This window comes from Oryza glaberrima, chromosome 2, assembly GCF_000147395.1.
Source record: "Oryza glaberrima chromosome 2, OglaRS2, whole genome shotgun sequence".
NCBI lineage: Eukaryota > Viridiplantae > Streptophyta > Magnoliopsida > Poales > Poaceae > Oryza > Oryza glaberrima.
Window position 1 is genome coordinate 24,735,383 of NC_068327.1, and position 12,520 is coordinate 24,747,902.

Consider the following 12,520-nt stretch of genomic DNA (forward strand, 5'->3'; position numbering starts at 1 on the left):
TGTGATTAACTGCAGCGAGCATCATACGTAGAGTACAATGACAACATGAAACAGAGTATTTGACAATCAAAGCAAATAATGATATGTACTCATTAAAGGGCTTTAACTAGTGACAATCAAAGCAAAAAAAAAGACACTCCAGTGTGACATAAATAAAATATGACCTCGCAAAAAAAGAATTAAAATGTATGAAAATCAAGTATAAAACTTGTTATTTTATAAGTAGTATAGATAGCACCAACAAATATTTAGTATGAACATTCAATAACAACCTTAAACCATTTATTTAGTTTTTAAATTTAAGCATGTGAGAAATTATTGGTGTTCGGAATTTTAAAGGTATGAGCGAACTTTGTTATAAACACTTAATATTTATAACCAGAGTGAGCACAAGAGTACATAAAACCAAACATAGGGGTATTTTTAATTATAGCAACTAAAAATCTTCTAAAATTCCTGCTCGGTCAAACCAAACACAATTTTGAATTGAGTTTCAGGAAGTCCAAGCATTGGGATATTTTTAATTTGAGTATTAGACTAAAGTTTAAATAAACCAAACACATAGTATGTATTTCGATCCGTTGTCCTCAATAAACCAACTTTTGTATTTTTTTTTTGATTGGGAGCAATTTCATTCGATTAGTATTTTTAGATACGACACCATTTACGTGTATATGTGTCGTACATGCATACCCAGGCCTTAATTTTTAGATTTGCTTTCTCGTTTTCTCCCAAATTCTGTTGGTGTGTCAGACAAACATCCTGTACTACTCCCTCCGTTCTATTTTAAATGCAAATATAAGTTTCCGTGTTCAACTTGATCGTCCGTCTTATTTAAAAAATATTATAATCAGTATTTTTTATGAGATAATAAAACATCAATAGTATTTTACTCGTAACTTATGAATTATTTTTTTAAAAAAAATAAATAAGACAATCAATTAAAATTAGACGCAGAAAACAATAGCTATATTTAAGATGGGATGAATGGAGTATCATATATCCTCGGATCGAGGAATGGTCATTTATAATTTAGAAGCACTCCACTTATCACCTCGGCTATGTAAACTCTACCGGAGTAGCCGTAAGCAGGATACGGTTGCAATATTATTCCAATTACAGTATATTAAATATTTGGTCATATACCTCCGTTAGAATTGAGGATTTTTCCTATGTCGTCAATGCGATCACAAAGAGGTTATTTGATCAAATTTTGTCGATAGTAAACAATGTATTTAGTAAATTTTGTCATTATCAAACTGTGCTCACTGCTCCTGCTCTCTCTATATATAATCCGCCGAGGACGATGCACCGGCAGCAGCTAGCGCGCGGTACGGTAGGCACCAGCTATACAGCGCGCCACACACAACAATGGCCGGCGCTACCGCTGCCGCCGTCTCCTCCTTCCTCGCGCTCGCGTTGCTCTCGCTCTGCGCCGCGGCCGCTGGCGGCTCGCCTCAGCTGGACGCGGAGGCGGCGCGGCAGCAGGAGGCCAACCGCGTGACGAGGCTGCCGGGGCAACCCGCCGTGCGGTTCGCGCAGTACGCCGGGTACGTGACGGTGAACGAGACGCACGGCCGCGCGCTCTTCTACTGGTTCTTCGAGGCCACCGCCGCCGCCGACAAGAAGCCCCTCGTCCTCTGGCTCAACGGCGGTACGTAATACTAGCACTCGACACACAATTAACCACTTCTACCACCAACTGCCATTTGCCTTTGCTCCACAAAATTTGTGTGCGCATTAACTCGATATTAATCACTCTCTCTGTTTCACACTTTAAGTCATTCTAATATTTGATGTTAATTACGAATGAAGATAGAATGGCGATGTCACTTTTTTCTAACGGAGTGTTTTAAGGAAAATTCGAAGTTCCGAAATGTTCTAAAATTATTTTTAGTGCGAAATTTTGTGTAGCAGGTATCTTTAATATTAAAAAGTATGATACCTTTTTACCTTACGTAAGAGAGAATTTTTTTACTTCTTGAGAAAGTATCTGGAGGTACAAAGATTTTACAGCAAATTTTATACTAGAAAGTGTGGTACATCTAGTATCTTTTTAAGGATGATAAAATTATCCTAAGAACTTAAAATCGCTGGGTGTTAAAGGTTTTCTGGAGCACAAAAATGATACTGGGTTTTCTATAAAAATGTTGCTGGGAATGATCTAATCGACTAATCCTAAGATGTGATCTTCTCGTTACCTCTAAAACTCAAACTAGACATTTCTTTTTTAATGTTTTGAAGTATATATACATTGATGATATCGTAGTGATTAAGAGGCTCGGGTAGAGATGACAATATCAGTATGTGTGAATTGTGACATGTCGTAAGTGAATGCATGTTTCAAGTGTCTATCATAGTACAATCACCATGCCCAACTAACCAATCAATTAATCAGCATTTCAAGCGAAAAGAGGAGCCATCTGCTATCCCATCAAATGGTTGTCCTCCAGCTAGCATAATTCACTATTGGCAGTTTCATGGAGTAATAGTCTGCATACTATTATAACTAACTCAAGTGAAGTACCTACTTTAGTCACATACTCCTACTCCCTTCATCTTAAAATATGTAAAAGATTTTGGTTGGATGAGACACATCATAATATTATGAATCTGGACAGAGAGCCTATTCAGATTCGTAATACTAGGATGTATCTCATTCACCCAAAATCCCTTATATTTTAGAACGGAGAGAGTACACCTTAATTGCGTAGAGTCCCTTTCAATGGCTAATGTACAGTCGACTTATCACATTTATTTGACCAACTTGCATAACATTGCCAAACAATATTCAGCCACACGCGTAACCCAGCTCCGGCCGTAGCTTTGAGCCAGGTACGCCATCGTCAGTGATCACCGGATTCAGAATTGGCTATTGCTCACAAAAACTGGCCAGAATATTCCTGTGCAAATTGAAGCCTATGTGACAAAAAGAAATATTAGTTAGTCTACAACTCGTCGCCTTCAATTGGCTGTGTATCTTAGTTGCAGAGGCTGGTGATGTAATTCATCTTTTTTATCCTTTTTTTAAAAAAATGTAAATTGTCTCAAAAAATTTATTGTCTAAAACTCTTCAAAAATAAAATGCTAAAACTAGTTTAGGAGGCCAAAACCGGGCGTTCCCCTGAACGGCTTCCAAAAACCTGTGATTGAGGCAGCGTTCGTTTTGGGAGATTGGAGATAGAATGCATATTGTTTTCCGCGTGCACGCTTCTCAAACTATTAAACGGTGTATTTTTTATAAAAATTTTCTATAGAAAAGTTGCTTTAAAAAATTATATTAGTCCATTTTTGAAATTGAAATAATTAATACCCAATTAATCATGCATTAATAGTTCATCTCGTTTTACGTATCTTTCCAATCTTCTCTATCTCCCCTTTCTCAAACTCAGCCTGAAACCCTCCAATGTTCACTCTATCCGAATGAATCTCATCCAACAGCGCATATTGTAATTATTCGTTGCATATGTCAACATCTCATCTCCGTGTTTCTCTTTAGAAAAAAATCAGAACGAGAGTAACAAAACACAACTAGAGGACACATACATATGTAGCTGCTCTGAGGCGCCGTCCCAGTCGAAAGCGCCGGAGACGAAGAGTTGGAAATTCTCTTTAGGAGAAAGTTTGCACGGTCCAGAGTATAATTCGTGGAGAGTATAATTTGTGGTGCCTCAGTTTTTTGCTATATGAGATAAGTTAATCTACTAGATAGAGAAGGCAGGATTAAGTTTTGAATTGAGTTCAGTGTTTGTCCCAGTTCAATTATACTACAGACCGAGCCCCATTCACCTCCAATTTGAAAAATTAGCCAAATACACGTTCAAGTTAGCACAGAACAAGTCTGACGAGGTCCACCACTGTCACTGTGGCCTGCTCATCCTCACGAACGTACCGGTGAATCCATCCGCTTGATCGATGAGCTAGCTCGCTAGCCAGACGGATTTGCTGTCCAGCCAGGAGCATATCGTACTCTCCTAGCAGCTGGTCCAAGACAAGCCGCCCGGGGACCCCCCACGATATGGACTGCATGAATACCCCCGTTCGATCGAGAAGGATGGGCGCGATCCATGCGAGCTAGCTGCAGCAGCAGCTAGAGAACGAAATGCTGCTGGATTTCTGCATTTGGACTGGTTGCTGGTAGCAACCAGAGGGATAGCCAATCCTTGTTGCTTGGCATGGTCAACACGAGCCAGGCTAGCAGCTAGCTTGCTCCGGGAACAAAGGGAGATCCACGCAGCCAATGGGGCCTCGCGGGTGTCCGTTTCCCGGCGATAAGCTGATCTTCCGGCACAATTCACATCCTCATCGGGATCTGAATTAAGCCGCGCGGTTTTTGCCAGCATCTGAAGCAAAGTGGCAGAGGTGGTCTGGGGGCTTATATCATTTTGCTTGCTTGCATCAGTTGAGTTTTTTGGTTGCACTCAATCAGAAGGCGTCGAAGCATCTGTGATATGTCAGTCAGAACCTAGTAACGTTGAAAATTCTATGTAGTTATGGTTGTTAGTTGGGATTTGTTAGGAAAGAACAATTACACACCATCCGACAAAGTCCGATTAGTGGTTAGGAGAGACACTTACTGTTCTTGTGCTCTGTTCTTGTTGTTGTTGTTGTTCTTTTTTTTAAAAGGAAACTTGGCCCTGTTGTGTGCAGTATTAACCTATTATTTAATATTTTTAGAGGAGACCAAAACAAGCTTGTTTAGGTCTTGTTTTAGGAATTTATGGTAGCTACGGTTTCTTTCAAAACTAAAACTTTTCATAAATAGTCTAATTTTTATCTAGGTTTTAAAAATATGTAGTTATATAATTTAGAAAATAAATAGATAGAATTTATAGCTTTTCTAGATTCTCACCAGCTAAATTTTTTTACCAATTGCTTCTTAAAATTCTAAAGGTCAACAAAGAGGTTGGCTGTGTTTAGAGATGAAGGTTGGGGCAACCTCCATCTCTTCGCACGTAATATGAAACGACCCATTAGCGTATAATAATTAAGGATTAGTTAAAACAAACTTAACAAATGAATTAACGTGATTTTTTTAAATAACTTTTCTACAGAAAATATTTTTAAAAAATGTACATATAGTTTGGAAACGTATACGTGAAAAACGAACAACCGTCAGCTGTTGGTGCCGCCGATTCCCTTTTACCCACATATATAGCTCAGAGCAAGCTTCCAGGGACTAAAAGAGTAAAAGGGTAGAAAAGTTCACTCGTCGTCGCCTTCTGTTTCTGCCTATATGGAAGTTGGAACCGCACTACGCGTACGTACCCATCGACCCGGAAAGGCATACGGAGCACGACTGCACGGGGGTGCTCGCTAGCGCACGGCCGCACGCACGCACCGTATCACCAACGGTCCACGTAGTATCATGTACATGGAGACAAGAAACAAAGCGGGTCGGTCGGTATGGCGCCGCTTTCACGCGCGACCGAGGAGGACGGACGCGCACACCGGGCCACCGGCTACTTCTATAGCGAGCAGTGGCGCGCTGAGGCGGAGGCGTACGCTACTACATACCGCTGGCCACTGCTGCATGCTACACGGGCGGGGACCAGCTAAGCAAAAGCATGCGCCACCACCGGCCGCGCGTCGTGACACGGCCACCACCTCGCGTGCCCGATCGAGCCCAACCCGCGGGCGCGCCCCACCACGGAACGGATCGAAGCTACTACTGCCGCTGCCTGCCTTCCCTGCCTGCCTTGCCGGCCGGGGAAAATATCTGAAACGACGGTACGCGAGCGCCCACGGGGGCCACGGCTGTGCGCGCCTGTGCCGGTGGCCCGGTGCTGGATCTCACCGGGCGCGCGCGTGGCTGCGTACTGTGCCGCGCGCGGAGTCACCCATGCACGCCGTGAACTGGTCGAATGAGATGGATCACGTTCACGTGCAGGCAGGCAGGACGCCGGAAAGGGATCGGGAGCGCGAAAGTGAGCTGTGTCTAAGCTCGGTTTCTCGTTAGAAATGCGCGAATAATTCGGTCCATTAGCTAAGCTAGCTGGCTGCTGCTGCTTCCGCTGTGGTGTGGCCTATGACTGGATGGCGACCCGTGCCGTGTCGTACTCGTGCTCGTGATCGCGTCGTTGTCTCTCGCGCGGGATGGACACGACTGATCTACTGGTCTCTGCAACGTTTTAACGGTCGACGTTCACCATGCATGTGAAGTTTCTTTTTTTTTTTCTCTCTTTTCGTTCGTGATTATGAGCTAGTAGCTTAAAAACCCTGTGTGTAATTCTTCGTCAGGAGTGTGTACTGAGTGTTTGAGTTAGGATGACAAATGTTGCTGTTTTTGCTGCAGGGCCTGGGTGTTCGTCTGTTGGGTATGGAGAAGCGGAGGAGCTCGGTCCATTCTTGGTGCAGAAGGGCAAGCCGGAGCTAAAATGGAACAAGTACTCGTGGAACAAAGGCACGTACTGCTTGTTCATGCCATACCCTGCATTCTGTTAGTCTGTCACTGACTCCTCGCAATGAACAGGGGTTCAGAGTTTTTTTTTTTGGCACAACTGAATGTTCACTGTTAAAAATCTGCAGAGGCCAATCTGATGTTCCTGGAGTCCCCTGTGGGTGTCGGCTTCTCATACACTAACACAAGCTCCGATCTGCAGCAGCTTGGCGACAAGATCACCGGTAAATTAACCTCTACATCAACAACAGAATACTCTGATAAAAAAAAGGGGTCAATTTTGGATGATCCAAACAGTATCTGAACTCGGATTGCCATGCACGCAGCTGATGATGCTTACATCTTCCTGCTCAACTGGTTCAAGCGCTTCCCTCAGTACAAATCTCACGACTTCTACATCGCTGGAGAGAGCTACGCTGGTAACTGAACTGATACACATACACACTTCAGCATCTAGCTTCTGAAAAAATCGTGATGCGAGCTCATTATTCCCGGATTGCGTTATTGTCAGGGCATTACGTTCCACAGCTTTCGGAGAAGATTTTCGACGGCAACAAGCAAGGCCCCAAGGAGAACTACATCAACTTCAAGGGTTTCATGGTAGCTACACAACTCTGCCTCGAACTAATACTGATCTCATACAATTTTATTTCTTCGATCACGTCGTCTCATTACTCTGATGCAGATAGGGAATGCCCTGATGGACGACGAGACGGACCAGACGGGCATGATCGACTACGCCTGGGACCACGCCGTCATCTCGGACCGGGTGTACGCCGACGTCAAGAAGTACTGCAACTTCAGCATGGAGAACGTGACCGACGCGTGCGACAGCGCGCTCACCGAGTACTTCGCCGTGTACCGCCTCATCGACATGTACAGCCTCTACACCCCCGTCTGCACCGAGGTCTCGTCGTCGGCGGCGTTCGGCCAGCGCCAGGTCGCCGTCCACGGCGCCGCCCCAAAAATCTTCTCCAAATACGTGCGTAGGCAACTCATCGGCACACAGAACGATCACATTTATTCAGAGAGAAGAAACAACATGATTTTTTTTTGGTGTCATTTTGTAACAGCATGGGTGGTACATGAGGCCGGCGGGGTACGATCCGTGCACGTCGGATCACGCCGAGGTGTACTTCAACCGGGCTGACGTGCAGGAGGCGCTGCACGCCAACGTGACCAATATCGGCTACAACTGGACGCACTGCAGGTGCAAACAATAAGCGTTTGCAACCTCTGTTCTCTTTCGAGTCTTTGAAGCTTTGAGTTGACAGAATCGTTTTGTGACGGTGTGTTTGTTGCAGCGACGTGATCGGCAAGTGGAGAGATGCTCCCTTCTCGACTCTCCCCATCATCCGTAAGCTCGTCGCCGGCGGCATCAGGGTCTGGGTTTTCAGGTGAAAAAAACATCCTTGTAGTATACTTCAGCATGTCTGAACAACGTGTACACAGCAATAGATGCATGGCGTTTGAATTGAGCTGACAATGAGTTTCACTGGGTGCAGCGGTGACACCGATGGAAGGATCCCCGTGACGTCGACGAGGCTCACCCTGAACAAGCTTGGGCTGAAGACGGTGCAGGAGTGGACGCCGTGGTACGACCATCAGCAGGTAATTAAACCATCCTACAACAAAGAAATATTCAGAAACAGGTCGTTGTGAGCATCAAACTGAACCATTTATGCAGGTTGGAGGATGGACGATCCTCTACGAGGGCCTGACGTTCGTGACGATCCGCGGCGCCGGGCACGAGGTTCCCCTGCACGCGCCGAGGCAGGCGCTCAGCCTCTTCAGCCACTTCTTGGCTGACAAGAAGATGCCTCCGACGGCGTTCCCCTAGTCGCTCGCATGCAGTCTGCCTTCTTCAACGATGGGGAGGAACGGGCGTCGTGCGCCCACTAGGTTGTTTTCCAGCGATACCAACTGATCAGGAAATTTTCTTTTCTTTGGTCCAAGACTCCAAGTCATGTAACACAGTGGAAATTCGATTGGAACAATCGATAACAATAAAATCATATATAGTGTTGATTGATTTCGATGCTCGCAATACAACAACGGGTGATCTGTATGTGTGCGGCGTTAATTAAACTGAACACCAGCAAATATGAAAGGAGTTCTCGGCGTGACAGCATCATAGAAGATTAGAGTAGTGCGGCTCTAACCTGGCGTTTTATAGGAGCCGTATGGCGATTTCAGAAACATACAGGACAAGTATTCTTCTTTTATCCGGACAGGAAAAAGAGGAGAAGTAATTGAACAATGGACAGTGCATTAGAAGTACCGAACCCAGTTATATTTATGACATCATATAGACCAAGCATTACAATGCATGTTTTTCTTCTCTTCACTCCAGGGCATACATCCATAAGAGTGAGGTAAGAAAATAAGTACCAGATGTTCACATGGTGACAGTAAGAGTTACACTTAACAGAGCAAATCACATGAATCAGCCATGCCTTCGCTTGGCGCATATTTCCTTTTGCACCCTGGAGTTAACCTTTCTTTGGCATGGCAGCCAACCTAGTATACATTCTTGCCATGGATTGATAGCCTCTGATGTCGCCTGAGCGCAGGAGGTTGCCTATATTTACGGAAGAAAATTAGCAGAAACTAAGATAAGGATTAAAATATCACAGCAGGCCTCTTTTCAAACAACCAAGTAAAAAGTATGAAAAAGTAATTTAAACCGCTATATAATCAATCAGAAATCGGACTTGCAAAATGCTTGAAGCGACAAACTGTATATGATCATCAGATGATGAAATTACACAAGAGCTCCCTAAGTTATCAAATACAGTAATTCATAATTTTGACCTATGATAATCATATTTTGGATGCAATGTGACCAAAGTGCCATCTGAAAAAATCTCAAACATAAACCGTGAGGCGGTAGAGCAGGTGGGATGAATGGGACCAATACAAATTTACTGGGAAAATTACATTCTAATTCATAATGAGGAACTATACAATATAAGTGACACTGCACATCTTAGCTCATTAGTATAAATGCTAATAACCAACAATGAAATATTTAAAAGGCAATTATTCAATCCATATTGCGTAAAATGGATCAGCAGGAATGGTTTCTCTGACCGCCTCAAAATTAAATATTGTAACTACATAAATCAGTTTCTTCTGTTGTGTGCGGAAGATTAGGACATGTGGATGATGAGGCTTCCCAGGAGAGTAGGTGGCATGGAACTATGAGGCATAAAAAGAATGAGGACAAGGAACTTGAAACTCGCGATGATGTAGCAAACACCTTTTAATGGCCCTTACAAGTTGGACTCTAACTGGGAAGAGATAACAATTGGAAAGATATACTATTTCAATGTAACGAACTAATCTAATCAGCATCCCAAGCACACCCGCCACCCGAGGTGGACTCAGCCTCGTCCTGGGACTCATTGGCCCTCGCCTAGGACAACGGTGATACTGGAGTCTGACCATATCAATTATCACGTAATTCCTTTAGTTATATAGAGGGGCTCCATTAGAGTAAATAGCCAAGTTTTTCTCCATATTTTTTAACTGGCTAATGTACCATGTGACAATAATTAGAACCAAATATTTTCATGTCTCAAACTACTCCAAAAAGATCACATCATGGAGTGGTTGAGGCCTCGAAGATGGAAATCTTCATGCACCATAGCTTGATTCAGTGAGAGCATGAACATCTATTACTTTCACATTACAAAATAATGGCTGAACTATATGTGGCAGAATTAGTAGGAAGGTGGAGCTACCTGAGTCACAGTTAAGTGGACTGTCTGGTTCAGGATGGGCCATCAATGCAATTATGGCTCTACAAACGGATTGTAGTGTCCATGCTGGGCTCCACGCATTCTTCAAGATATCCAGGCAAATCTCACCTGTCTGGAAACACAAACAAGGTAAAAAGAATGATAACTGAAATTACTCCTTCAATTCTGTTAATTCAGATGTAACAATATAGAAGCGACTTGACAAAAACAATAACAGGAAGAGCACTGTTTAGTCTACAAAATAAATTCTGTCATGTTAGTACATTCAGATTGTTACAGGAAAACCTGATAAAATGAAGAAGATGACAGCAACTTCATATTTACATTCTCACCAACACTTGAAAGAGACAAATGCCTTCAAAGGTCAAATTTCCTAAAGTAAAATGTACGCAGAGAAGGCAATGCAGAAGTAACCTTGAAATGCACATTCGGGTGGAAAATTTTGGTCAAGAAGCGAACTTGCGGAGGAAGGAGAGGGTATTGCTCAGGAATAGAGAATGCAAGTTGAAATACACCACCTTCAAAAGGTGTCTCCGAAGGGCCCTAACAACATATACAATCAGAAATGGCATTAGTTAAAAACTTATATTGCTGTTTCTAGCATCACCTTGCAAGTTGCAATATAAAAACCACCTTGATAAGAGCAGTCCACTTGAATATGTTTGAATCATCGCAGATTAACTGGATATCTGGATCAGCTGACTTTTCTCGCTGCACCTCCTTATACTCCTTAAAGAGCCTAGCTCTAGATGCCTTTCGATAGAAAATATTTTGAAGACATTCAGATAGCATGTTAGGAACCAAACTAAAGGAGCAATTCACATACTTCCTCCGTTTCACAATGTAAGTCATTCTAGCATTTCCCACATTCATATTAATGTTAATGAATCTAGATAGATAGATATGCCTAGATTCATTAACATCAATATAAATGTGGGAAATGCTAGAATGACTTATATTGTGAAACGGAGGGAGTAGTAGTTAAGCTCATTCCAGTTAACAATAATACTGAAAGTCTCTTGGACATGATCTTCCAAACATTTATAAGTTTTATTGTAGTGAAGTAAATCAAGTTATATAATTGAGCCATTAGTAAAAGTAAGGGATGTACACAAACTTTTGCTAGTGTATGACGACAAGAAAGTATGGGTGTACAAAAACCAGTACTGGTCACATTGGTAACCGTCGGCAAAGCTCTCCAACTACCGAGTGCCAACTCTTCCATGCAAACACGCGAGCCCTATACTAGGCGCCAAACCGTTTACTAAAGGAAAAGATGAGTACAGTTATTGCTGCCAAATGTGGATTGTCCTATTAAATGTTACCACCTTAGCATGGACGTCTCAGTGAGACCAGTAAAACATAACCCGAATAATTAGTTGATTAAGAGTTGGCCGTCATATTACATACCTAACTAACTATACAAGAAATGTGCAACCAAAGATGAATTAGAACTGACCTGCATCTGGTCTCCTCTCTACTGTTGACTGATATGACAAAGTGTTTCTGTCAAAATGTAACCAAGAGCATAAATAGAAAAAGTTAGAACGGTTTGGTTGAGGAACCTTGATTAGCTAAATCATTCACAACTGAAAAGCTAAACAGATAGGAATCGTAATTCCCTGTCCGCTCCATCAATAAATTCATAACAGACTCAATTTCTAGTTATCGCAAACCCAATCTGGTTCTCTAAATGTAATAATAGCCTAATCCAATGTCTTCGAGATACATTCCCTGCGATACGCCATCCATACGTTAAAGCTGCTGTGTGCTGTCTACATGTAGAGCGCTCTAAATATAATAAACGAAACCCCGTGTATACACTACTAATCCAAATGGTTCCTACCCCCCATCTCCCCCAATCTGGAGATTTTGCCGACGGGGATCATGGCAGCAGTCGGCGAGCCGCACTGCCCTCCGGGCTCCCGATAACCCAACAACCCCCGGAAGGCACTGGGCCTCCGACCATGGCTTCCACCGCAAATCCACACCAGATATCAGCTTCGAGAGTCTAATACAACAATTCCCCACACCCGGCAGCCATCGCTTTCCTCAACGCCGCCAAATCCCTAGCCGATCTACCCATGAAAGACACATCACGGATACATCCGAATATCGCGGTGGCAAGGGAAGAAATCAAGCGTACGTACCAGCTCGCAGCTCCCCTCCCCGGAGCTCGATCCCGGCGTGGGGAAAGTCGCGTCGTCAGAGGGGCTCGGACCGGACAGGAGGACGAACGGGAAGACGCGCAGCCGTTGGCCCGTGGGGAAGAAGTTATGAGGAGGAAGACGACGTGACGGGGAGGTGGGTGAGTCATGGGCTGACCCAATAACAGATGGGCCAGATTTCCGGCCCA

At 43.5% G+C, this 12,520-nt stretch overlaps 2 protein-coding genes across 2 annotated transcripts; one reads left to right on the forward strand and one right to left on the reverse strand.

Annotated features, from left to right (window-relative positions):
* The first annotated feature begins 1,313 nt into the window (after positions 1 to 1,313).
* Positions 1,314 to 8,436, forward strand: LOC127763559 (serine carboxypeptidase-like 34). Its single transcript, XM_052288295.1, has 10 exons — positions 1,314 to 1,654; positions 6,296 to 6,403; positions 6,529 to 6,624; positions 6,727 to 6,819; positions 6,912 to 7,000; positions 7,086 to 7,382; positions 7,474 to 7,610; positions 7,705 to 7,797; positions 7,906 to 8,011; positions 8,088 to 8,436. Exons 1-10 carry the CDS (start codon positions 1,372 to 1,374, stop codon positions 8,238 to 8,240), a joined length of 1,455 nt encoding a protein of 484 aa, XP_052144255.1. The 5' UTR covers positions 1,314 to 1,371; the 3' UTR covers positions 8,241 to 8,436.
* Positions 8,437 to 8,671: 235 nt separating this feature from the next.
* On the reverse strand, positions 8,672 to 12,446 carry LOC127763562 (protein PEROXIN-4). Its single transcript, XM_052288300.1, has 6 exons — positions 12,315 to 12,446; positions 11,624 to 11,670; positions 10,798 to 10,917; positions 10,579 to 10,707; positions 10,147 to 10,276; positions 8,672 to 8,981 (listed from the first exon to the last, which is right to left on the reverse strand). Exons 2-6 carry the CDS (start codon positions 11,627 to 11,629, stop codon positions 8,893 to 8,895), a joined length of 474 nt encoding a protein of 157 aa, XP_052144260.1. The 5' UTR covers positions 11,630 to 11,670; positions 12,315 to 12,446; the 3' UTR covers positions 8,672 to 8,892.
* Positions 12,447 to 12,520: the final 74 nt, after the last annotated feature.